At 38.1% G+C, this 27593-nt stretch overlaps 1 protein-coding gene across 1 annotated transcript in view; it reads left to right on the top strand.

The window, feature by feature from the left end:
- The window catches only part of MTCL2 (microtubule crosslinking factor 2), an 89571-nt gene that overhangs the window by 22355 nt on the left and 39623 nt on the right, over nt 1–27593 (top strand). Inside the window, exons 2-3 of the mRNA XM_007419879.4 lie at nt 4059–4283; nt 12940–13098. Coding sequence (XP_007419941.2) covers nt 4059–4283; nt 12940–13098 — 384 coding nt within the window. The remainder of the gene's footprint in view (nt 1–4058; nt 4284–12939; nt 13099–27593) is intronic.

Raw genomic sequence — 27593 nt, forward strand, 5'->3', positions numbered from 1 at the left:
CAAAATATTTGTCTCAATCTTAAATGGAAATAGCTCTCAAAATATTGTTTGCCTTCCTAAGTGACTGTGTACAACCCTCTCTATCTTTGCTCCATCCTTAAGGCATTGACCACATTTTCATATACAGGTAGTCTCCGGGTTAATAATGCCCAGTTTAAGGATGACCCATAGTTAAGAACGGAGCCTATTGTAGCAAAATTCAAGTTAAATACACAATGATTTGAGTTAAATACACAATGGTTTGAGTTAATTACACAATACTATTTATACGGTATTATACAATAATACTGTTCTGGTTTACATACAAATTCGACTAAAGGACAGACCTTGGGAACAGAACTCGTTCTTAAACTGGGGACTACATGTAACTCTAACCCAGATTTTAAACTCTAACTTTGGTTTGAACACACCATTATAGCTTGGTTTCCACATAGTACTTCAGTACATCATAATATCTAGGTTCATTCATCACATCAAGCAAAAAACAAACTATATTATGGCATAATGAATGAACATTGACACGATCAATGTTTTTTTTTCTTGCATTATTCAGGGAATATTTCTGTAGGAGCAATCAGATCTAAGATGTTAATAGTTTGAAGGCATACCTAAAAGCTAATGTCTGTTTTATGTAAATCTGTAATAGGAAGGAATAAAACAATGTCATCCTATTTTGAAGCACTCTAGTGTAGTTGAGTGATGCATAATATTATTCTGTGTGATGCATATTTTGCTTTCAAGTAAGTAGTGAGATTGGTTAAAGAGAAAGCCCGTCATATTAAAATCCACAATGTACTGTATATTACATGAAGAGCTGGAGTTGCTACAAAGTCATAACAGCTATTTAAAAAGAAGAATCTGACATTGGCTCACTGTCATAGATGTCTGTTCCTAACCATAATGATAAACAATGTGCAGTGCCAAAATACCACAACATAAGGTCTGCCCTTTTCTACTTGCATCACTACATCATATGCAAGTATGTGAGGGGCAGTGTTTGTGTTGTGATGTTGTGACACATGTTTAACTTCAGCAAGCCTCCATATCAAATCATATCAAATCATTATCAAATCAAAATTTCTGGCCATATCTCTGATAACAGTGGGCATCAACCTAAATGCCCTAGTAATACCTCTGTAAGTAATGCAAAATATTTAAATGTGGGGATTTTGCATGCTATAGCAATGTTTCGGCATGCATAAAACATGATAAATCTAGATGTTTAGTACCATAAAGTAATAACAATTGCTTCAAAAATTATGTTAATGACTTATAAAGAAATTGAACAATGGCTCCCATGTCACATTACTTCATTTTTTAAAAGCCAGAAATCAATGTTCGGTTAGCATGAACAAGTGCTGTGAATTGTTCATACATTTGGATGAATTTATCCCATAAATTGTGTGAACTGCTTCTGTTTAGGAAACTTAAGATCTTCTCTTGTTTACGTAAGAATGCAAGTTAACACAAAATATGAGACAAGAATACCTTTCTGTAATTGCATTTTGCTGAGATCTCCAAGAGAACTTGTCATATTCTTTGAGATGATGCCTCATTTCATGATTGAATGTGACTGGTTGACTGGGAGGCTGGTTTGGAAAGCCCTTGATTGTGTACCCCCTTTACTCAAGTTGCACAATAGAAAGGCTTCCTAATGGATGATGCTGTGATTAGCTTCCCTCTGCAGATCATAAGCAGATAAATGATCCATAAATAACTGGGGGGGGGGGTTATCTGGGTGCTCCCACTTTCCAGCTTGAAATGAACAAAAACTTGAACATCTCCCAGAAAGAACAAGGAATGTAGCCAGCCAATAGAGGAAATAGCTAGAAAAGTTCTGTCCTCCAGTGTGAGAACTACTGCCAGTGAAACAAGGAACAACAGGTGACTCAAACTAGCAATAACCTGTGTACTACTAGCAAAAGGCACCTGGACTGGAGGGAGCACAAACAAGGAGGTTTTCATATTGTCCTTTGGGTTGTGGAATCACCTGTCTTGTGAATGTGTGGTTTTCTGACACCAATACATGGAAGATATTTTGGAATTTAATTTCAGTTTACAGTAATGGGAATGGTATATCCATAGGTGACAGCACCTGTCTGACCTTGTCTGGTCTGAAAATCTAAGCAGGTTTAGTTATAGTTAATATTACGATGGCATACCAACAGGAAATCCTAGGTCTGTAGTCTGGAAAAAGTAGAAAAAACATATTGAAAAATAGCAGTGGCAAACCACTTCCATTGCTGCTGCCAAGACTACATGGGCATTATCAGTGTACTCATTACGAGCTGAACTGGACTTGTTATCTTCTAAATAAAGATATTGAATGGCAGTGTCATGAAATGTTACGATTATACCGGGAGAGTTATTTTTCCTTTACTACAGTACGTCCCTCTTGTGTATGATAAGTAAGTGTACAATATTCTAAATCCATTGCTTGTTAAGAGAGGAACTCCAGGTGAAATGCATAGTCTTGAGCGTGATCTGTGAGATCGTGAAGGAATGACAGAGGAAGTACAGAACTCCATGCAAGATACCTTCTATCTATGCTTGTTTTTTGTATCATGGATTGCTAATGCTTGAGCAGCTACTTCAGGGCCCAGGCCTGCAATTGTTTCCCAACTTGCTGAAAGAGACATCATACAACAAAACACAAGACCCTAACCCTGTTGCTTTAGATAAATTTTATTTATTTTATTTCATGCATTTATTCCATTTATATCCCACTGTAATCTAAGTGACCTTGGCAGTTCTTATCTGTAGAGAAGATGGCTATGTCTGTAGGTATAAGACCAGAAATAACAGTGTTGGTATAAGTAGAAGGCAGTTTCCTTTATGATTCAGAGAAAATCTTGAGCCTCCCATTTGGTGTGGTGTGACTATTTTCTTGGCGTGCAGTCTTTTAACCTCCCTTTGCAAATTTTACATAGTTTATTTCCTTCTGATATCCTAAGACTAATTAGTTGGCTGGCATGGGTAGGCTGCTCTCTTGTGCATGCTAGCTTCAGAGGCTTCCGTGTGGTATTTCTCCTCCCCACCCCTGTCTTTTTTCTTTCATTAATTGTGGCACTCTGTGCCAGGATTACATCAATAATTTCACTGTGTGTGCATGTGGCCATTCCCTTCCACAGAAGAGAAGCAGTTCTCTGAAGTTCTTCATCTTTAACATGAATTATTCAGAGGCAAAAACACATCAGATACAGTTGAGAAAATCTGATTTGATTTGATCTTTGCAAACTTCACTACTAAGGACTCACTTACATGAACAAAAATAGTACAAACAATAAAGGATAAATGTTACTATTTATTTTTTTAAATATTGCAACATAAGATTTTATATTACACCAGTGGAATAACAGTTATATACTTTATGCACTGTCTATACATCCTATTTTGTCTGCAACTCTGAGTATTTCAGAGGGAAAGGCTGTACTGTTAGTTTAAATAGTAGGGTTGTGCAGCACTTAAGAATTCATATCTAGGGGTGTTAGGAGTACACAGGAGTGCAAATTTAGCACCTTAAGCTGCTGTGACTTTCCTTATAGCAAGCTGTTATAAAGTATTGCAGATAGACCTTATGTTGTAGATCTAAGTGCTGCATACTTCTGTTAATAGTTAATGTGCCACCTCAGAACAGATTTGTTGAGGTTGTTCTCTGGATTCCTCTTCCATCAAAACTGAGATTGTGTCTACTCAAATGAGAAGGATCTGCAAAGCAGGACACCATTTTTATTGTTAATGCACCAACCTAAACTTACTCTATTTGTCTGATCCATTTTAACATACAATAATCTGTATTTTTGAGCTTCATGGTAGGCCGTATAGAAAAGTACTGCTGTATTTGTGCTTAGAATGTTTAAAATGGTGATTTCTGTGTAAGATGTCTAGAAGACTTTTTGTAGTGAAAAGATTTAGTATAACTTGCAATCAATAAATACATATAGATGCACTAAGTGGCCGTTTCATGTATAGGTTCCTCCCACTCTCCAATATCCCCAGCATGCAGGCTTTGTTACTTGTCTTGCCCATCCTTTGACCATTGTGTCTATCTTTCCCAGGATGAGATTGAGGAACTACGTGCAGAGATGCTGGAGATGAGAGATGTCTACATGGAAGAGGATGTCTATCAGCTACAGGAGTTAAGGCAACAACTGGATCAAGCTAGTAAGACTTGTCGTATCTTACAGTATCGTCTGCGTAAAGCAGAGCGACGCAGCCTTCGTGTTGCGCAGACTGGCCAGGTGGATGGGGAGCTCATCCACAGCCTTGAACAAGATGTTAAGGTAAGCCTGCATTTGCAAATTTTTTCTTCATCAGAATGGAGAAGCCAACTGAATGAACCTGGGATATAAGGAGTTTCTTTCTCCTGTGTTAGACTATTGGTTCTGGAATATAAAGAATGGATTTGTACTATTTAGACCATTGCCTGTCCAGTCTAGTATTCTGTTGGCATCTCTCCAAGATCTTAAACAGAAGGCTTCTCCATTCAAATGCCTGAAATCCTTTGACTTGATAAAAGAGGAATTGAAACTGAATTCTCTGTTCAAAGGATGTTGTCTGCTCCTGAGTTATAGCAACTTCAATAAGGTGTTTATAGTAGATTTATTTTTACATTTTAGAAAAAAGAGCTTCCTATGGAAATCTTGCTGAGAGATTAATCTGATGGCATATTGTCCTTGAAAAGCATTGATGATGATTACTTGGAAAATTTGTTGTGGTGGTGTAATGTTTTAGTCATTTCTCCAGGACACCATGAGACTTGGCTTCCTTTGAATAAATGTAGTTTATCTCGTTTATGTAGAGGCAAGATAAGAGCAAATAAAGATACACAAACTGAAATTGGAGTCATAGTAAAATAAAGTCAAGTTATTGGAAATTTGAAGCCTAGCTGTTTGTATATTTTACAGTTGCATGACTGCACAATGTAAGCATTGCACTACAATAGCATTAGGTGCAGAATTCATTATATGGAGATTTTTAATGTTGTAGGAAGCATGTTTTTGGTTTTTATGACTATAGTCATGGAAAGCAAGGATTATGCATTTGGTGCTCCCCATAGCTTTTTCCCAGAAGCAGAATAAAAATATGCAGAATAAGTAATGATTGCTAATTTATATAGATGTCCTAAAAGTAATTTTTTCAGCAAAATTTTAATTATTTAGATGCAGAATGTTTTTTTTTAATCAATAAATAGCTTTTATTGGTTTTATGCATTGTTGATGAGTATGAACAGAAACTTGTTCTGGTTGAAATGCTTTTATGGAGTGGGACTCCTTAACTTTTGGCTGTTTTGTTATGTTTCAGTTGGACAATTTATGAATTATTATGGAGGACCTGTATTTAAGCTAATTTTGCACTGCACATGATGCTGGCTGATAGTGAAAACAATGACTATTTCCCTTTCTGGGAAAAAAAATATTAGTAATAGTTTTCATACAGTCCTGAATGGCTACTCTGAAAGTGCTTTTGCAAGCCATTAAATTACATAGTTGCACATTGTTTGATAGAGGGTTCTCCCAGCAAAATGGCATACATTCAGTTGTAACTGAGCTGCTGCTTCTCTCTCTGAATTCCTTTTCCCTGCTAGTAATCTCTTCATTGCACAGTCTCTGTGGTTCTGGAGATAGATAGGCTTGGGAAAGGTTAGTTATAAAAACATGACTCCTTGTCAACCCCATTTAGAACCATGAGAACTAAGCAGCTGACCAAAGAGGCTGAGCCCCTCCTTTGAACTGCTAGAGGGCCTTCATTCAGGATGATTGTGCAGGCCAGCTGGATAGAACATATGTTGCTTTGGTTGAAGGGTGTAAGACAGCAACACTGATGGAGGAATGCTTTATCTGTGGTTGGCTAGTAGTCTTGCTCTTTTTCTGCCATCTTGTCTACAACTCATTTACCTAATGGTATAGATATTTAACAGGCAATGGAAATATAAGATGATGTGATAAGAGAGGTGAGTGTCCAGCATGCCCATGGTGGGTGGCGTGATTGAAGAAGAAAAAAAAGGATTAGCTGATAGACTAAACGGAGAAGTCACAGAGCTTGCATCTTTGGAAGCTCCTTGTTCTATGATTACAAACACAAGAGTGTTGAGCTTCAGACCTTCAACTGGTGAAACCTTCTCCAAGGCTGCATGTTCTTCCCAAACAACACAGTAGAGGCTTGTGTGTGAAGCTCCAGGTGCTGAAAACCGGCAGTGCAACATCTCACTGTTTTGAGGTAGAAAATACATGAAACTGTAGTGCAAATTCATATTTCCAAACCCTTCATCTGCACAAGGAATACCACTCTTTACCATATGTGCCTCAAAGTTCCTTATAGCTGCCTCAGTGCTTGTGTTGGTCCTCCATAGCTGAGAGTAAATGCAGTGGTCTTTCCAATTATTTAGGCATAGGAATCTCCTTTGGGTACAAAACTGCATTTACAGTGTTGTCAAGGGGAGGATAACAGGGCCCAAGACTGCTGCCAAGTGAAGCTCATTGTACAAAGGAGTGAGTCTGCTGCCAATTGCCCCAGGCACCAGAAAATGGCTGATCCTAGAAATGAAGCGTGTGTCAAGTGACTGATGGCAATGTCCATTGATATATTCACCATTAAGTGCTCTATAATTAAGAGAATATGCTTGCATGGTTGTTTGAAAAATAAATATAGCCACCACCTGCACTTACTGGAGTGTTAAAAAATGGAGTGACTTGCCCTGGAGTGAGAATGTTTGTCAGTGAACACCATCATCCTCTTTTGCGATCTCATCCCAGAAGTATTGTGCTACTCTGCTCCCTGCTATTGATTAGAGCTGTTGGCATGTGAACTTAAGGGAAGAATTTCATTATCTTTTAAGTATAACTTGCATTTTCATAAGTAATGCTTTTGTGTGCACGTTCTATGGTAGAGGTGGACATGATCTCTGAATAGGTGAGGTTATAATATATGAGTGCAATTGGGGGAATTTTTAAAAATGAATCCACATTAAAAATGTCACAGTTGTGATATGTTTAAAATAAATCACCTTTATAAGTCCTCAAATGCTACATTGCCAATGAAAACTGGACTTCTTCCAGAGACAGCTTATCCCTCTTGAAGACTGACTTTTAGTATAGCAAGACCAGCCCATCTGACAGACTTTCAGGATTGGGTTATTACACCCTACCATTATAAAGCAGTATTCCTGGAATCCCTGTGGTATCTGTCACTTGACCTGGACTACCTCAAAAAGCTGACATCAATCTTAAAAGCCTGTCCAAATTTCTCTTTTACTCTGACAAGTTCAAGATGGGGTTATTCTGAGTTTCTTATTCTTGCATCAACTTCCGGACTACATAAATATTTCTGCAAGTCCCTCCTTAACAGTACTTTCATACCAAAGTCATCTCTAAATCCTTTTACAATGAAATTGTATAAGAAAGCCTAGATTGAACGTGCAAACCAGTCATCAGACTATTGTTTCTCAAACCTTGAATAATTTGGAACATAAACTAAATCTCTGGAGAGAGAAAATTTTGCAGATGTTCAGAGGTTTGAAGCTTGCTGCTATGAATTTATATATGAATGCTAGTCATGGTTAAGACCTAGGAAACAGGATCATGTTGTTCTAAATTCTTTTAAACTATAGACAGGGCAGATAGTTTTAGACAAGCCATCATCTCCCAATCTTACCTCCTATTTATAATGTAAGGTAATATTTCTGGCTTACAGTATCTTGTACTGAAAGAATATATGTGAAAATCTAACAAAACTTATGGTCTACCAGGTAAATGCAGGATGTCTGCCTACCAGGAACTAGAGCTGGGTACTCAGTCTAAGGCTCTAGGCCACAGCTAATCCTCAAAGGCCTTGGGAACACTCTCTAAAGACTCTCCAAAATTTGACATTTTTGTCATAATGTGGTTTATTTGCTTCTAGCTTAATGTGTTGGGTCAACTCAGACCCTTTGGTTGTAAACTATAGTTTATGTCCTAGCACCAATTGTTCTTTATTCATCCATAGGTTAGTGCAGTGTATTATCTCATCCTGGCTATGTACTTATAGGTGCTTTTCTGCAGTTTTGGTTCTTTGTAGACAGAGTGTGTATGTTCACTGTATCACCACATCCAGAACTAAGAAACTTAATGTAGTATGGAATTCAGTTGCATATTTGCTATATCCAGATAGCCTGGGATGCATTGTAAGCTATGAGCACTGGACTTGGTGTGATTTTTAAATGTATATTGGTTATATCAAAAAAATGACATTTTATTTTCCAATAATTTTAAATAATGCATTATTTTAAATTAGTGTGAGAGATTTAAGAGTGTGAAAATTTAAAAGTATAAACATCAGAAAAAATGAAGTTGATGTTTGAAATATTAAAAGTGTTAGCTTATTCTATAGCTACAGATAGCGACAGAAAAGCAAATTACAATCTCATTTGTATTGTATCAAATTGAGGTTTTTAAAAATATTAGAAATACAGAGATGTTAACACTTTTATTAGCCATAACTAGTAGTTATAGGTTTTAGTATTTATGTAAGACTGTTGGAATATCTTGCATTTGGAAACAGCATCTGGGATTTCAAATGTGCTATCTGTTTTCTCCATCAACCCTTTTGTTTTGCCCATATTGGCCAACACATGGAATGGTTGTCTTCTGAGCAGGAAGTGGATGGATAGCTCCTCTATGTTTGTCAGGCTGCATTTTTCTTCCCTCCCCTTTCCCTGTAGCCTGTAACAGCTGCCTTCTGGTTGTCTCAGCTTTCACTGTGATCAAATGTTTTGCTTAAAGAAACAGGAAATAAGTGGAACAATTCTCATCTTTTGGTATTGCTAGAGTTTCATACTAAGCTGATTCTATGGAAATAGTTATGGTTTGATTTACCCCTCTACTAGCTCAACTTTCAGTTCTCATAGTCAGAATGTGACTATGGAATTTGTATAAATAACAGCAAAGGTGAAGTACAGGGCAACTTCTTCCCCATCAGCTACAGAGCCATTGCATGGTCTTTTTTTTTTCAATGCAGGATCCTTTCTTCTTCACACCTGTTATGGTGCAGTACTCTTGGCTAGTTTACTGTCCTCACTGGAAAATCTTTGCTTTTAATCTGAGGACCTTATTCAAGACATTGCAGTTTAAATACAGTGGCCTTCTCCAACCTCTGTGCTTGTACTATAATCACAAGAAGTGAGAAAAAGAGAAGCTCACACCACTCTAATCTCTGGAAGAAATAAGATAGTGCTTAATTGTGCATACAATTCTGTATAATTTAAACTTAGACCTCCTCAATAAAGCTTTTCTTTAAGATAAATATTCTGTGCACCATATTCCAAATATACCGTTTTCCTTTTCTTGGAAAGGTTGTGTAGAAAATAGTAGCCCTAAACTGCACAAAGCCCTACAAGGAAGCAGATTATTTGGACCCCTGCAAATCATGGATCAGGCTCAGATACAACATGGATACTGCATGGTTATGCTTGTGGATGACCTTTGGAGAGACTGGGATTGGGGAATGCAATCCTCTTGGTCCTTCTTGATGTCTAGATAGTCCTCCATTATGTGCATGTAGCCCTGCTGCTTTGCGGGCTTCATTGGTGGCCATTTGGCTTCTGGTTGCAATTCAAGGTGCTGGTTATCACCTTTAAAGCCCTTCATGGCAAAGAGCTTTGTTTGTCTCCAGCTGTCTCTGCCCATACAGTTTGGTCCAGCAGGGTGGATGTGCTCTGGATTCCATCAATTAAAGAATGTCATCTTGTGGGACCCAAGAAGTGTGTCTATTGTATTGCAATTCCTGCCTTTGGAATGATCTCCCCCCTCCCACCCCCAGAGATTTATATAGCTCCCACCCGTATATCGTTCAGGAAATTGGTGAAGACTTACTTGTTCTTCCAGGCCTTGGAGACATGTTGACTGTGGAACCTCCCCTTTTTGTTTTGTTTTTTGTAGTTTGCTCTTTGGTCTTTTGTATTTTTTACTTTTAATAAGTTAGTTGTAAGCTGCCCAGAGCTGGAAATCCCATAAATTAAATTAATTAAATAAATAATAAGTACAAATAAATATAGAATAAAACTGACAATCAGATATACATTATCCATCATTAATGTTAATCATCTAAAATGGCAGATTGCTATAATATTTGTCAGTTGTAATCCTAATGGTAAGAATGTATTACTGTTCCTCTTACCAAAAAGTGATATTGAACCTTATTATTCCAGTATTGAAGAAAACTACCCAATATTTCTACAAATTGGCATTAAAATGAAGTAAATGCTTAATCTGATAAATGGTACTTGAAAAAGAAGAAAAATATGGGCAGTCTACCTAAAGGATGCATAGAAGATGAAAAAAATAAAAAAAGAGGCAATTCAAATTCAGAAATGATTTTGGAAGTTGTACATATACATATATGGAGTGGGAGACAGGAGGGGCAGAAGGCAGGATTCATTGCCACAAGGGGAAATAACCCATCCTCGCTTCGGTTGGCAGTTTGGATCATGGAATCAATGTGACTTATGGGCTCAGTGGTATTTCCTAGGCTCCCTTAGTGACTTCCTGCTTTATTGGCAGTGTTCTTCATTGAGACCAGAGGCTAAGGATCTTGAGAGTAAACTCTGAAGTTTTACCATCTGCTCCTTCTGTCTCTTACTTTCAGTAAAATGATTGTTTTGTGAGGGGTTTAAAGTTAATTTCTTCTTTCTCAGTGAGGAGTGTCTTTTCTTTCCCTGGGAAGTGAAAAAAATAACATCTATGACCTTAATTATCAGGGAGTCTGCGCTGTGACCATGTTATTGCTGAAGAATTCAATCTGCAGTGGCCAAAATACAGTATGTGAGATTTGCCAAAAAATGTTTGTGAACATAAGATTCAGCAGAGCTGACACACTCTGTGCTGCTTCTTCATGGGGGTAGAAATCTATTATTTATTTTTATTTGTTAGATTTATATCCCACCTTTTCTCCAAGAGCTCAAGGCAGTTTCCATGGGAATGTCCTTTGATTTATTTCTACAATGAGAGATAGATAAGTTGGGCTGAGAGTAAGAGACTGGCTCAAGGTTATCCAGTTAATTTCCATGGCTAAGGGTGGACTTGAACTTGGGCCTCTCTCCAGTCCTAAGCCAGAGGTTCTGTTCAGGCTGAACAGCAGATTCAAATTAGCATAGTTTTCCCCCCCTTTTTGGATTGGCTGACTTTTTCCACTTAATGTGATGGAGCAAGGGTAGTAGATGAGGGGGAATCTATCATTAATATATACATCAGCCTTCCATATACTGCCCTTGGACATACCCCTCTTCCTGATTTCTGGGGCATTTAAGTAGTTCCTGCAGGCAGGTAGTAATAGTGCCCCAGCCTGCCCTTGAATGGGGAGATTCCCCCATCTTCATCTGGAATCTGGATGGGATAGAAAAGAAAATCTTCCTTCCCCAAAGATAAGCTTTTAAATGAATGGCTTCAGTTTTCCCCTTTTAACCAGAGTTCCAAGGCCAGGGGATTTTGAGTGCACGGTGGTAGATTACAAACCCAACCCTGGGGTAACAGAAAAAAAAAAAAGATTTTTATTTTAATAAAGGCAGCACGGCAGAGATTTGAGAGAATAGTTTAGCTGCCACAAATTACACAAAGCTGAGATCTGCATTCCAAAGCTGGCACTCAGGTATTAGTAAATGGTCTAAGCAAATAGGGATGCAGAGGACAGGAGCAGATACAAAACTACATACTCAAGATCCTGCATGCAGCACTGCACAGAAATACAAACAAATCCATACTTGACTAAATGTTCCCTGCCAGATTTTCCTTACTGGTTCCTTTCTTACAGTGTTTTCTAGATTTTAGGTCCAGTAACCTGAAATCTCTTTTCTTCTTCAGGTCCCTGCTTCCTGCATGGGCCACTAGTCAGAACTTACAGAGAACAAAGAAACTCCTAATGCCTTTTCTCCTGAATCTCAGCCTCTCATTAGAGAAGACAGTGGCTGTGATTTGAGAATACTTGAAAAGTTCCCTAGCCAGCCAGCTGGCCAGCAGGCCACTCACAATTAAGAGTGTACTTAATCTATTGCATGTGGCCATTGGATTGTATTCTGTTCATAACAGAGAACTGCAGTAGTACTTGTAGTTGGAGCATTCGGTGCTAAAGCTGCTAAGATCTGTATGCTGCGCATTACTCTGTCCATGTCAATGATTGTGAGTCAATTAGTAGTTTCTCAATGACTTGGTGTAACCTTTAGTCCATGTTCTTCATGCCTTTTTTTAAAAAAAAGACTTTTGATGTATGAGTCAAACAATCTTCAGAAAATAATTTAACACAATCAGTTTGATTCCTATTCTACCTGTGGACTGTAAGACAAATAGGAAGAGATAAGCTTGGGAAAGCTTTAATGTACTGGTGGTAGGGATTTGCAGCTAGATTCTTTATCATTTATTTTCAGAGCTGTTCATGAAACCTGCTGATGTGTGTATCTGAAACATACTGATGCAGCTGATAAACATGTTGTAAATATGACAGTTATTCCCTCTCCTGTAACCGGAAGAGCCACTGTTTACGCACCACTGTGGTGGAAGGTCTGCTTTACAATAGCTGTAATTTTCTTGAGCTATGGAGCAGGGCATAAAAAGTTATGCGCTGAATCTAGAGAGGCAAACTGCTTACTACAAAATAGGCACCAAAAGGATGTGCAAATAACTCCATTTTCCCCTCCATATTTCTGCTAGCTGCAGACATGACAAGTTGTATAAAATTAGTGTAAGCACAGCTCACGTATTCCTCTGTTGGAAATATACAAATCCTTGGTATATTATTCACAGGCATGACTCACTTGTGTGCTTCCTGTTTTAGTGCTTGCTTTTTGTTAATATATATAAAATATCTAAAGCCCCAAGTCCATATTGGTGCATATATTGTTGATTAACTTGTACTTGCATGTTGTGCATCAGAACTGAGGATTGAGGCTTGCACTGTTCTTGACTCTGTCTGCAGGTAGCCAAAGATGTCTCTGCGCGTCTCCATAATGAACTTGAAACAGTGGAGAAAAAACGGATTAAACTGGAAGAGGAGAATGAAGACTTGCGCCAACGGCTCATTGAGAGTGAATTGGCTAAGCAAGTGCTACAGAATGAGATGGACAAGCTAAGAGAGGTAAGTACATTCTTTGGGGGACTGTTACTTAAATATTTTTATGTACAATTTTTCTCCCAGGAGCTTACTATTTGTGATCCAGCATCACAGCAAATATCATGCAGTGGTTAGGCTTAGAAGGAGTGAGTCGTTCAAGGCTGCCAAGTGAGTCTGACATTTGAAAGATAATGCCAGCCTAGACTTTGTATTTCCAAGCCCAACATTCAAGTACAAGTTGGAGAAGGTTTGACTAGATACTGAACCACCAAATAGCCCATCAGCTGTTTGTTCAGTCAAAGCATTAGTGCTGTACTGTCCTTCAGATTCAAGCCCTGAGGAATGCAGAAGACTGCTGCAGACAGGGGAGCCACAGTAGATTTCTAAATGGCTCACTGCATGAGTGAAAATGTCAGAATGTTGTTTTCATAGATGACAGTTAGTAGGCCTCTTTCTTGCAAAATATGTATATTGGTAAATACATTTCTAAGAGAGGAATGACCTATTTCTGCAAAATTCTTGAGTACTTAATATAGTTTCTTTCAGTCTTTTTAAGGACTCTTGCTGCTTCTGCTATTTCTGTCTATATTCCTAACATATGTAGAGAAGTTGCTCAAACTGGCAAAAAACATATAATTCTGACACCTGCAAACAATGGATGAGAATCCAGGAAGTCATTCAAGGTTGACACCCATCAGAGGTTGTTCCATCAGATTATTTTCTAGCTTTTGGCTCAGTATAATGACCTTGCTAATGTATGGTTTCTTTTTGACTTTTTCCTTAATGCAGTGTGTACTTCAAGAAAATATGCTGGGAAACAGTGCAGAATGCTGCCCTTAGTCAGGATATCAGTTCTCCCAGACGGTATTTCCAGAGCTATACATTGCTTTAGCCTAAATCTGTACTTCATTGGTTCCCTCTAGAGGGAAAGGATGTGGTGAATGGGCATTCCATATACCCATATTCTGCCTTTGGTTAGTCTTGGTGCTCTGCCTTCCATTTTTTAAAGTTTCTGCAGATGGCAGAGGACATTTTAAACCCTTTTTAGGATTAACCAATTGCGGTGTTTACTGGGAAGATGAAGTGATGCAAACAGAGAGGTATTGTCAGAGATTGGCATCACTCTGGGAAATTCCCTTCACTCTAATTAACAGAGGGAGCAACTCTTTCTCCCAACTTAATCAGAACAGAGGGACACATACAAAAACAAATACAATGTGCTAGAATTGCCTTTCTAGAACAAAATGGAAACTTTGAGCCAAGGGTTTGGTTAAGGTCTAAGTCAAATACTAAATACGCTAAAATAAATGAGCACAGGCTGCTAGGACATCTGAACCCCTGTATAACAGTGGAAGAGAGCAGATGGATGTCAAACTAATAATAACTTAGCACCATGCTGTGTTTCTGATCTGTCAGCAAAACATTCTTCTGCTATCATGATGCTTTCCAGATCTATTGACATGGTATGTAGACATTATAAAGTCCCAAAGCAACAGAGAAACTGAAATTAATTTAGGCTTACTGAAGTGATGATATCAGAGCTCTTAAACAGGTATGTTTAGCAAGTCCCTAGGCTTGGAATACTGTCTTAAGGAAGAGAAATACCTCTCAGCATGGAGGGCATTGCCAGAAAAATGTGGTTGTAAAATGGAACTATGTGTAAGGTTGGGGCAGAGGGCCAAAAGTATATCTAGTTGCAGTCACAGCAGAAATTTAGTATCTGCAACATGGGATTATTACCCTAGTTGGAAATGGGCCAGGCAAGTTTGTGTGTGTGTGTGCGCGCGTGTGCATGTGCATGTGTTTTAAGAGTTGTTGCCAGCTTCCTTTGTGAAAAATAAACAGAACCTACTATCATTCTTCTCCTTTTGATTTTTTTTTTCTGGAGTAGAATTCCTTTGCCACCCATCACTGTTTTTACTTTAATTCTTCCAGCAAATAAATATCCAGCAAATTTTGCATGTTCTTCCAGTGGTATCTCACAACTGGGCCTTACTGCGATGCAGATTATCAGTTTATCTGTTAGCATTGCTGGATGATATCATTTGTTGAAAAGGAGTATTAAAAAACAACACTTCAAGGCTTTCTCAAGAAAAAACAACTTGAGGATGATAAGAATGAGGAGGAGGAGGAGGACTATTAGATTTAGAGATCAGTAGGTTTTTTTCTTGGCTCTGAGTGACCCTTGGGATTGTCCTAATCCCAGTCTTCTGGATAGGCTTTCCCTGAAAGATAGATGCATATATTTGTTGAGTTATAACAATTACACTTCAGTGTCATCCATACTCTATCTGCGCAGTTCTGAGCATGTTAGTGTTGTCTCTTGCAAATAATAATTGATTTAATTTTTCAATTCACCCTCATTTCCATTATTCCTTAACCCATTCTTGCTTGTGTTTCGTTAGTTTGGTTATCTATCTTTCCATTCTTCTCTTTTCTCATCCTGTCCCTTTGTCTTTTCTTTATAAAATATATTCCAATCTTATATACATTTTAAATACATTTTTCTAATTTTTACTTTATCTTCCTACTTAATTCATGTATTTCTCCTATGAATAATTATTTAATATTTTACTGCGGAAAATAATAAAAATGTAGCTGTCTGTCAGTTTTCTGTCTTTGCCCTTCTAAATGATATTCCCTCATTCCATTTTGACCATATTTACAGATGGTACATAGCATACCTGGACTTCAGCAGAGTCCAGATGGTGCTACTGTTAGAGGGGCTCACAAATGTCTGAATCTTTGCACCCAAAGAGGGCTTCACTTCAGCCTTGGAAGGAAGTCTTGAGTGGGGTACCATAGGTTCTGTCCTGGGTCTTGTCTGTTCAGCATTTTTATGAATGACTTGGATAAGCAGCTTGAAGGGAATCTTACTAAGCATGCAGATGACACAAAGCTGTAAGGAAAGGCTAGTACTTTAGAGGAGAGAGAAGAGATTCAAAAAGATCTAGACAGGCTTGAACAGTAGGCTTCAATTAATGTAACAAGGAGAAATGTAAAGTTCTACATTTGGTTTAAGAAAAATGAAAGGCACAAGCATAGGAAGGGGAAGACATGGCTTGGCAATAGTACACGTGAAAGGGATTTGGATGTCCTTGTCAATCACAGGTTAAATATGAGCCAGCAGTGTGATGCAGCTGCTAAAAAGGCAAGTGCTACTTGGGGTGCATTAACAGGACAACCAAGTCTATATCATGGGAAGTACTGTAACTATTTTACTCTTTTCTGCTTTGGTCGATCCCACTTGGAGTATTTTGTCCAGTTCTGGGCACCACAGTTCAAAAAGGACAATAACAGATTGGAGCAAGTTCAGAACAGAGCTCCCAAGATGGTGAAAAGTCTGGAAACCAAACCTTATTTGGTACAAATAAAGGATGTAAATATGTTTAGCCCACAGAAAATACAACTGAGGGGAGATACGATAGCAATCTCAAATATCTGAAGAGTTGTCACACAGAAGAGAGAGTGGAGTTATCCTCTGTTGCCCCAAAGGACACAGCCAGAACCAATGGGTTAAAACTACAAGAAAGAAGTTTCAGGCTAGACATCAGGGAGGACTTCCTGAGTATATGAGCTGTCAATCAAGAGACATGTTGTCACATGAGTTCTTTGTCACTGAAGATCTTCAAACTGAGACTTAAACGTCATCTGTTGGAGATGCTCTAATGGATCCAGCACTAAGAAGGGTTGGACTTGATGATCTTTAGTGTAACTTACTACTCTATTATTCATTGTGTTAATATATTAGGGAGTATCACCAAGAAGATGAAGGCTGAGGAGAGTATCAGTGAAGCTCAGTTAAACAATTACTGAGAGATTTAAAACTGCTGTGGTACAAGTGGTTACTATGGTCAGAAGACTACATAACTTAAAATCTGGTGCACTGATTTCAGCAAAAATTGGCATACTTCATGCATCATTGATGGACTAATTTTCCTGTTTGAATAAAAAAAATTGTGGGCTCTATTAGGTATTTATATTTCTCCAGTACTAAATAATGGGGTGGTAACAGCAATAAAAATCCATTTTTCTCTCTTATTCAGCTACATCAAGTTTTTCTCTCTGCAGTTGCACATTTCCTTGCACAGTTGTATAGGAAACGTTAACCGTGCAAGAGGAAACAGAGCAAATGACTCCGTGGCCAAATGACTCCGTGGCCTCAGCTCTCTTTGTCCATGTTGGATAGGACTGGCAATGTTTTTCTTTGGTTCTTTTTCTAGGCAGGCTGTCCTGCTTATCCCTACAGCAAGCAATGCGAATGGACATATGATTGGCTTCTGAGCAGCCTGAGGGCATGAACTGAATAGTAAATGAAGAGAGGAGCAGTGACTGTCAGTGAGAGATTAGGGATGGCAGGGAGGGGTGGGCTGCTCTGTGGCCAGACTAGAGTCACGTGGTATGTGCTTTCATAATGTGGGCTGCAATGTTGCATACAGATGATTTTAGATGCGCTATTTATGGTTTTAAAAGATTACTGTATTTGTTTCTCTGGTATTTCCACTGTAAGATGCTAAACTACATCCATTCTTAGGTTGCCATTTCTTTCCCTCTCTTCCACCTACCCCACCTCTAAAATGTATTTTTAAAAATTAGATTAGGATTCTTTTGGGAAAAAAACCTGGCTATGTACTTAAATCTGTACACGATTTTGCACACAAAACCCTTTTTATTTCTTAAGATGGATTGTAATCCTGCTAGCATGGTGGTAGGGAAGAAGATGCTTGAAAACCAGGACAGTGGGGATCCCTCAGTTCACAGAGCTGCCGTGTGATCAGTGCTGCCGTAGAATTAGTGAGGCCTACTGGGCTTAAACCATGATATTGTATTCAGGTTCAGACTTTTTTTAGCCAAGTTTATTAGCCTAATAAAGAAAACTTTAATCTTAGGGCTTTCTGGAACATAAGCAGATGCTTTGTATGATTTGAATCTGAGACCAGAATGCCATCCCTCCCCACTTATTTACTCTTACCGGTTAGTATCTTTTAAGCTTGCAGATACAGTGTCTTTCTGTTTTACTATTAGCTTCTTTCTGCTTCTGAACTAGGATTGCATCCTGATCCAGGAAATGAAATTGTGTTCGTTCTCAGATTCTGGGCAGGCAGAGATACATCTCTGTCCTCCATCCACATTCTGCCCCCATTTCTCTCTTCTAAATCATAAGAAACTGACAGCTAGAAATACCATATTTATTGGCGTATAACACACACTTTTCCCCTTAAAATTTGGGGCTGAAATCCTAGCTGCGTGTTATACGCTGATACCCAAGCGGCAGGGCTGGGAGAGTGGCGCCTTCATTTGAGCCAGGGCTGTAACTGGGGCAGCTCCGGAGGTGAGAGGCGAGCGAGCGAAAACTGGCACTCCCCATCTTGCATGAATTTTCACTTGTGTGAGATGGGGAGCTCCGGTTTTCGCTTGCTCACCCTCTGCTCACCTCCTGCTCTGTGGAGCTCAGGCACTTGTGCGAGCTATGGGGAGCGCCGGTTTTCTTCATTCAAAGAGGTCCTTTTTCTTTCATATTACGTATTTACCTTATAAGTGGTATAAATATTAATAAACAAAAAGTTCAGAGCTCCCTTTATTTTGCTTTCAAGTCATTTATTTTAAATTTAAGTTTTTTTACTCAAACTTCCTTCTTAAAATTAAGGTGCTTGTTATACACCTGTGTGTGTTATAGGCCGATAAATACGGTAATTCTGATGCCTATCAGAAGCCACTTGCAATAGTTATCTCTCCGAAAGATATTTGTAGGGATGAACAAACATTTCTGTAGAATCTTCATACTGATCTTCTATGATGTTTCAGGATAAATATTTTATTCCCATAAATCCCTTTAGATCCAGAGTTAGGGTTAGGGTTAGACACAAGATGTAACAGTCTTCCAAAAGAGAAGCAGATCTGTGACTATTGGAGCCATGGTATAGAAAGTCCTGGGATCCTACATATTTAATATTGGATTCCAACTTGGGGGAAAGGTGGCATAAATGTACAAGTAATACTGTGTATTATGATACAGCTTTCTATGTTCAAAATGTTCCTCTCAGTACAGTTACAATTAGGAATTTGGCTTCTCAAAATGGAAGTACTGTAATGATATGTCTTTTGGATATGCAATTGACTGTATGAACCTCATATGATGACCTGAGTAAGTCTCCGTTCTCCAAAGTCCACATATTTCCTTATATAGATAGTCTGCATCAATGGAAGGACACCTAAGTCCTTACTGGTGATTGTGTGATTTCCCTTTTTAATTTCATTTATTTATGTACAGAATCTGTATGGCTACCCTCTTCCCACAGTTCATGCATGAAGATATCCTGCATGAGATTAAATTGACATACCTTTGACTACTTGTCTACTTTGTCTACTTTATTTAGAGTCTTTTGTAACTTTTAAAAAAATGTATAGACATTTATTCATTTATTTGATGGAGCCCTTTAATTTATTTAGTTCTGTAACCATACCACTTAGTGTTTGTATGGTTTGAAAAAAAGCAGGTAAGGAAACTTCTTCCATAAGATCAGGTGGTTGGATCGGTGTTTCCCCTTCTGTGTTGAATGTTTTGCATTTTTTAGTAGTGTAGGTAGTACAAATATTTGGGTGATGGCAACCTATGAAATCCAGCTGGCATCCCTTGGGGAATTCACACCATTCAGCAAACGTATTTATATTGCCCCTCTGGCAATTTTTTGTTTTTGTTTTTTTTTGCTTTATGCATTTTTAAAAATTTCGTTGAATAAGCTTTGACGGATTATTTAAATAGGAATTGCACAATAACGATACAAAAAACAATGTTGAAGATAAACAACTACTAATAAAATACATTGCCTTTCTTGACTGGAGTCCAAGCTGTGGTATTGTCACAAAAGAAGCAGCAGCTAGCAAGTGTACCTACAAAACTACTGGGTGCAAACATGGGTGAATTGCATTTCTTAGATAGTACTATGAAGTAAAGCCCTCAAGAGATCTCTCAGTTTGGGTGTATAGCCTGTTGGCCAGCTTCAACTCTTGTTGTGTGTTTGCATACTTCTTAAGTATGTTTCTGACTTTTAGCTATTTGTTAACCCATATGTAGGTTAGTTCATGTGAACATAGTTTTAGTCAGGTTCCAGTGAGTCAGGGTTGACTCCTGTGATTTTATAAACAAATACTTACTGTCTTGACTTGTGTTCCAAGGGCATTCCAGTAAATCTCTTTGGTCTCATCTACCTTCCCTATTTATTATCTTTTTATTAATCTGCTTCCCTCATTTACCAAGCATAATGATTTTTTCTAGTCCATCACCTACTCAGATTTATGTTGCTAATTGCAGCCAACCTTTATTTGGCCTCACACTGATTGAGAGATTCTGCTTGTAGCCATTGTCACTCTTACTCTCTAAATTTGTAATTTAAGTTGTCCATTTTCTTTCTGTCTGTCTGTCTCATTGTCCAGATCTGAGAGCTGGACAATGTCAATGCCCCAGTTCAAATGTTCCAATTCAGTGTTACCATTATTTCCGGAAAAAACATTGTTCTATTGTTCTGATATTTGTTGTGATTATTCTTCCTGATCTTGTCTAATCTTGTTGTCTCCCTCTCCTCCCCCATCAGATTAATCTCTCTATAGCATACTATCCATTTTTGACTATTTATGAGCCCAAGAAAATAAAACTATCCTATCTGCCACCTTTGTTTTTTGTCATCAACTCTGTATTTATTAAAAGTGTTGGTTGACATTATCTTTGCCTTCTTAATATTTCACATTAACCTGTATTTTTTACTTTTCGTTTTTTTATTTAATTCCCAGTTAGCAAAGAAATGATGTCATCTGCATGTCTCAAATTGTACACATTTTGATCTCCAATTGCTTCTACCTGGATCTTTCCTCTTAAAATTATTTTGAATGTTGTTCCACTTGGATTTCACAATATCGTTTATCTCTTCCCATAGTGCATAGGTTCTCTTTTGCCAGGGTTCAATGTCTGTTACATTGATCTTACATTCTGGTTGTATATCTTCAGTTCAGATCTTACTGATAGACCTCATCTTTTTAATTGTATAAGTTTAGCACTTATATTTGATCCTCATAATTCATTGTCTGTTCCATACTCTGTACCTGGAAATGGTATGGCTGACTATTTTTTCAATTTTCCATCCAACTTTCAAATTCTGTCATGTAGTTAATTTGATTCCAATGTTTATCTGGTGAGGTCCAGCCATAGTATCAGTGTTTATGTTGCTTAAAGCAGGTTTGGCAAGGAACAAGAAATTTTCCTGTGATTCAGGTTCTTCACATTATCCTAAATGTACATATTTTTGTAAAGTGAGGAGCTGCATTTTCAGTACTTGCACCATCAAGTACCAGACTTAGTTCATCTTTGGGCTGACCATCATCACCTCTAGATATACTCAAAGTTTTACACTCCTTCCAGTAACTAGAAGAGTACCTTCCAATCTGGTTTTTTTCAATGACCTAGTAAACAAACTTGTCTAAACATTACAACCATGTCCAGATAATTTTCTGGGCAACTAGAGAGATAATTTTCTGGGCAACTAGAGAGAAGTTTGCCATTGTTTAGATAGGTTGGTTCCTGCATACTTTGCAGAACTTCACCTGCCCTCATACCCCATGATTATTCTTAGCTTCACCCCTCCTGTTTTGACCTAACCAACAAGGGAGACAACACAGAAGCTCCTACTAGGTTGCTTGTGGGGTCCTTGGAGTTACTGAGCTTTCCGCTACATCAAGGTAGTAATCCCTCAGGAGGCTGTGCACATACAGTATACACACACTCACACAAAATGTTCTTTGAAGGTTGTGAACCAAGCAGTTGGGGAAGAGCTTGCTGCTAAGGGATTATGGGTTGATTATTCTCCAGCTGGAGTAAGCATCTCTTATAATTGGACAAATGGTGAAAAGGCCAATTAATTTTCACACTTATGGCCTCTTGCACCTGTGGCTTAATTTGTTTTGCAGCAAAAGATTCAGAAGGACTTGTCTATGCTTAAGGCAGAAAGAGAGAGAGATCTTGTATGAATGCCTGGTAGTTTCAATATGATAGTAGTAAAATTCAATCACATTTGTTAGCTTTTCCTGTCAGATAAGAACAAATTGCAGCATAAATATTTTGAAAAGATCTGGACAGAAAAAGTGATACTATAAAAAATGCAAATCCAATCTGTTGGATGTTGATGGCTTTTGACCATGCAGTGTAATCCTGGTCACATAAGGGACATTTCCCTTTTTGTCACCCCTGTAAACATGGAGAAAATCCAGTTTTTGTTTTGCACAGCCTTAGCTTGTTCTTGTCAAATTACAAATGTTGTAATTTCTTAAATTACTGGCTATAGAACTTAGTAAATTCTGGGATGAAAATTAATGGGGACTCTGTGTCCTTCTGATCCATATACCACTGTAAGACAAAGTTTACTCTGCAGTGTGTTTTGCATTCAGCTGATTAACATTAATTTGCATAATTCTATAATAAATAAATAAATAAAGCTTCTGGCAGTCCCATGGAGAAACAAAGGTGAATTTTGGAGAGCATAAACAATAACTTCTTGACTACTGGAAATCCTTTGATTTTTTTGCTTTCTAATCATTCATCACACATCACCACACACGCTATAGACAGTAAGAACAAGGGAACTGGAATTGTTGAGAGGCTGGGACCTGTGTCCAACAGTCATGATCACATCAAGATTGTGGAGAGTGCTAGTATGAGCTAAATTACTGTGAGGACTGGAAGTGCTAAACTAATAAAAGGATGTCTTCACTGTTGCAGAAAGGACTTGTGCTAAACTAGCTAGCCTCCATCCTCTGGCTGCTAGCTGGCCTGTGTTCCAAGCCACTCTAAGAATGTGTGGCTTTTGAACAATAGGTTTGTCCTTAATAGGAGTGGCTTGGATCTCTATGCCTTGGCACAGGCATCAGCTCTCATTTTACAGCTGCATTCTTGGCTGTGGAGCTTTAATACCAGCTTGTGAATATCTTTGGCACAGTTTATATAGACAGAACAGAATCCAAGGGACATCATTCTGACCTGTGTTATGAGTTATTGATGTGTATCTTTCTGCTTAGTTTACTAAACTCTTTCTGGAAGTGTTGGAAGGTGGAAGAGACAAGCTGGATTTTTAAACCTCTGGAACACCATCAGGTGGGAGCCACCTAGATCTCATGGGGAACCTCATTCCAGAGGGCAGGCAGTGCAACAGAGAAGATACGATTCCTGGGTCCAATACATGGCACTGCTTGATCAAAGGAACCTAGAGCATGCCAACTCTGTCAGATCAAACTGGCTGGCTGATATTATGGGAAACAGGTAGTCCCTCAAATAACCAGGTGCTATACCATGTAGGGCTTTATAGGTCATAACCAGCATCTTGAATCACATACAGAATTAAACTGGCAACCAGTGGAGCTCACAAAGCAGGGGTGTCACATGGGAATACCGAGGCATGCTCATAACTGCCTGTTCTGGACCAGTTGAAGCTTGTGGATGGTCTTCAAGGGCACTCTCATGCAGAGCACATTGCAGTAGTTGAGCCATGAGGTGACTGGGGCATTAATGACTGTCTGAAAGGCCTCCTGATCTATGGAAGGGTGCAACTGGTGCACCAAATGAAGCTATACAAAGGCCTTCCTGGCCACAGCTGCCATCTGCTCATTGAGCAGGAGCTGTGAGTTCAGGAAGACCCTCAGATTGTGTGCAACTCTTAAATGGAGAAGTGCTACCCTATTCAAGGTTAAAGATGGAATATCTCCAGATCTATGGGATATTATAAATCAGTTCATAGTTTTATATTCTCTTTCTTTCTCCCTCCCACTCATTATTAGTTATATATTATATAACACACACACATTCTGTTATGTAAAGTTATAGATAAGTCAGGCAGAAGATCTGGATAATTCCCCAGACCAGATTACAGAACTTTCAGGGAGGAGAGGCCGTAATAATGGAAGAGTTCAACTACTGAAAGTATAATTACCGTTCCAATGAGAAGAAAAAATGAGGGCAGCTTAGGAAGTCATTGTTGATGCATAGGGAGTTTTTCATTGAGCTAAAGTTAAAAGGACCAGGTATAGGAAATTAAAGATGGGTATAATTGGCAAGGAAGCATACTAGCAAGTATCTAATACTGCAGAATGACTAAAAAGAACTTAGACTTGCAAAGGTAACAAAGTAATCAAAATGGCTTTTTTGCCCATTACAGTAGTAAGAGGAAGAAAAAAAAGGGGTGTGCTTGATCCTTGGAGAAGATGATACAGTGGTAATAGGTGATGAGGAGAATCACAGGTTTTTATCTCCTATTTATCCAATGTGTAGATGGCATAAAGATGGGGATAGCAAACACCTGAGAGAACCACATCAGGATTCAAGATGATCTTGATTAGTTGGAACAATAGGCAGAAAACAACATAATTAACTTCAACAGGAAGAAATGCAAAATCCTTTTTTTTAGGTACAAAAAAGCAAAGGGATGAATTTAGAATGGGGAATACTAAGAACAGTAAGAATACTAATACATATTAAGCAGAAGTACATACAAGAAGGATTTGGGTGTCTTGGTGAACACTCAATATGTTACAGCTGCCAAAAAAAAAAAAAGCACGCTGTATGCAATCCTAAGTGGCATCAATAAATATCAAACATCTATATCAATAAATTATTGTTCTTCTTTGTTTTGTATTAGTCAGACTACACCTAGAACATTGCATCCAGTTCTGGGTACCTCATTTTTAGGAAGTATACTGACAAACTGAAGCATGTCCACAAGAAAGTAATCAAGATTATAAAGTCTTTGACAGAAATGTGTGGGTGATGGTTATGTTTGCCTTGGAGAAGAGAAGACTGTAGAAAGACATGTCTATCCTCAAGTATCAGTATGGCTGTCATGTAGAAGATGGGGGTATACACTGTCTCAGGAGATGTGAACTTTCCTTTGCTAGAAGTATTTAAACAGAATCTAGATGACCATCTGTTGTGTAATAATGGATTCCTGCATTAGGTTGAAGCAGATGATCTCCAAGGGTCCCTTTAACCCTTATGTTCTGTTTCTGTCATTACTGATAGGAAAGTTAGAGCAGCAGACACAGTATACTATGTGCCATAAGATATATGAAAAGACTTATTGCATAAGTCTGAGGAGCCATCTAATTCAGCAGACTGAATTAGGTGAAGAGGCAGTTTGGTCTAGTGGTGAAGGCTTCAGGCTAGAAATGAGGAGACTGTGAGTTCTAGTTCCCCCTTAGGCATGAAAAAGTGTCCAGGTGACTTTGGGCTAACCACTCTCTCTTAGCCCAACTCACCTCACAGGGTTGTTGTTGTAGGAAAAATAGGAGGAGGAAGGAACGTTATGTATGTTCGCTGCCTTGAATTATTTATAAAAATAATAAAGGTGGGATAAAAAAATTCTAAAAAACCCACAACTGTTTCATAAGTAGCAAATAAGTAAATACTAGCGTGTAAGAAACAATACTTAGCCTCTTTTGCTACTGATCAGGCCTAGATAATTTTTCTGTGAAGAAAGGTTATGCTACTTGGAGCTTTTTAGTTTAGAAGAAAGGCAGGTAAGGTGTGAGGGACAAGAGAGAAGGCATACTTTGGAAGTGGAGAAGGGATTTTTTTATTTTTTTTTATTTTTTTAATAATGGTATGACCTTGAGTTATCTAGTGAAGCTGAACGGTGATAGATTCATCCATGTTTTTCATGGAGGGTAAACCATAACATTCTTTATCACTAGGGCTACTGATAAATCCAACTTGCATTATTGTAATTAGACAACCTTGTGGAAGATAAGGTTACCAGGGGCCATTCGTCATGATGGCTATTGGCTACGTATTACTTCCAGTACTAGAGGCAGTAGCCAGTTGTTGAGGCATGTGAGTTGGGAGGAGGCTTTTGTGTTTGTTCCCTGCTTGTAGCTTCCACTGCTCTCTGGTTGGCTGTGGTGGGAAACAGGGCTGGAGTAGATAGGCCTTTGAGCTGATGCAGCAGAGCTGTGTATTCTAGTGGTTTTATATTACTAGCATCCCTAACAAGAGGTCTTATAGCAGGCCTTGCTTAGCCTTTATGTAAGCCACATCTTAATCTAATTTTAATTTCAGAGGACTGTTAATTCTGAATAACAATGCAGAGAATCCTTTGCTACTTGCTTGGTTTGGGGTAACATTAGCTTTCATAACTCTGTAATGTAAAACTCTGTAATGTAAACATAACTGGTTTAATCTGATGCCTTCAATGCTTAATTCTTCCCAGTATAAGTTCTACACTCTGCTGGAATTTTGAAGAGATGCTTTGCAACAGCATAGTTCTGCTGGAATGGCAACAACTATTCCTATTTAATCCTAATTAACTAGTTAATCATAGTTAACTATTATGCATGTTGTTAACTAGACTGAATTGTCTTGATGGCCGATCCTTATTTATTTTATATTTCAAATTTATTTATATTTCAAATTTGATCACCACCCATCTCACTTAGGAAGATGGAGACCTTAAGCATCATTTTACTTTAGAAGTCTTTAATTTTTTTTCATTTATGAGAAGAGAAAAAAATAGAAGCTGTCTTATCCAATTGTCAGTGAGGACAGGTTCTTTTTAAACATATTTCTGTGTACAGATAAATGTGTTTAATAAGGAGCTCCAGAAAAGAAAGGGTGACCCTTTTAGGTTTATGTAACTTTAAGAGGCTTGTTTGTCTTTTATAGCTTGAATTATAACATTATTATAACATTCTTGGAAAATGTCACTTTAGTACACAAATGGAAAGAGAGGCTACTGGGGAGCCCAGTGATTTAGAATATAGAGATGTGACAATTTGCTTGTTTGAAACCTCTGTATTCGATTAAGCTTTGCAGAGATATGTCTTCAGTAAATTTGTGGCCAAAATTTTTATTTATTTATCTATTTATCTATTTATCTATTTATCTATCTATTTATTTATTTATTTATTTATGCATGTAACCTGAAAGCACATCCCTTGATGAAAAAGCTTCAGTAAATTTGTGGCCAAAATTATTAAAATAATAGTATCTTTTAGGTACCGTTCAGTCAGTCAGTCAGTCAGTCAGTCAGTCAGTCAGTCAGTCAGTTATTTATTTATTTATTTATTTATTTATTTATTTATTTATTTATTTATTTATGCATGTAACCTGAAAGCACATCCCTTGATGAAAAAGCTACAAAGAATTCCAACCCTTTATAACAAAACCCTGGCCTAATATATCAGTGGTTTCATACTGTTCCCACAATGCTTGTTTACTATTAATGTCTATGTAGGTTGTATTTCCGTTACTCCCATTAAGTGTCAGACATGCCCCTTAGCTATAAAGGTTTGTAAATTCTTAGAGTAGGTGGTTGCTATTTTTCTCCTTTGTCAAGGAAGCGAAAAACATTGCTCTGTTTTTGCCACTTTGCAGGACCTGAGCCAGCCTAGATCAGAGAGATTTCCTTGAGAATTTTTAATTATGATTAGGGAATTTCCTCTCCCTCAGTTAGTATGCAGTGCTAGTGATCACAGTTTTGCCTTTCCTG

Source organism: Python bivittatus, unplaced genomic scaffold (assembly GCF_059951505.1).
Source record: "Python bivittatus isolate LINGU-HERP-01145 unplaced genomic scaffold, Pbiv_v1 ctg000700_np1212, whole genome shotgun sequence".
NCBI lineage: Eukaryota > Metazoa > Chordata > Lepidosauria > Squamata > Pythonidae > Python > Python bivittatus.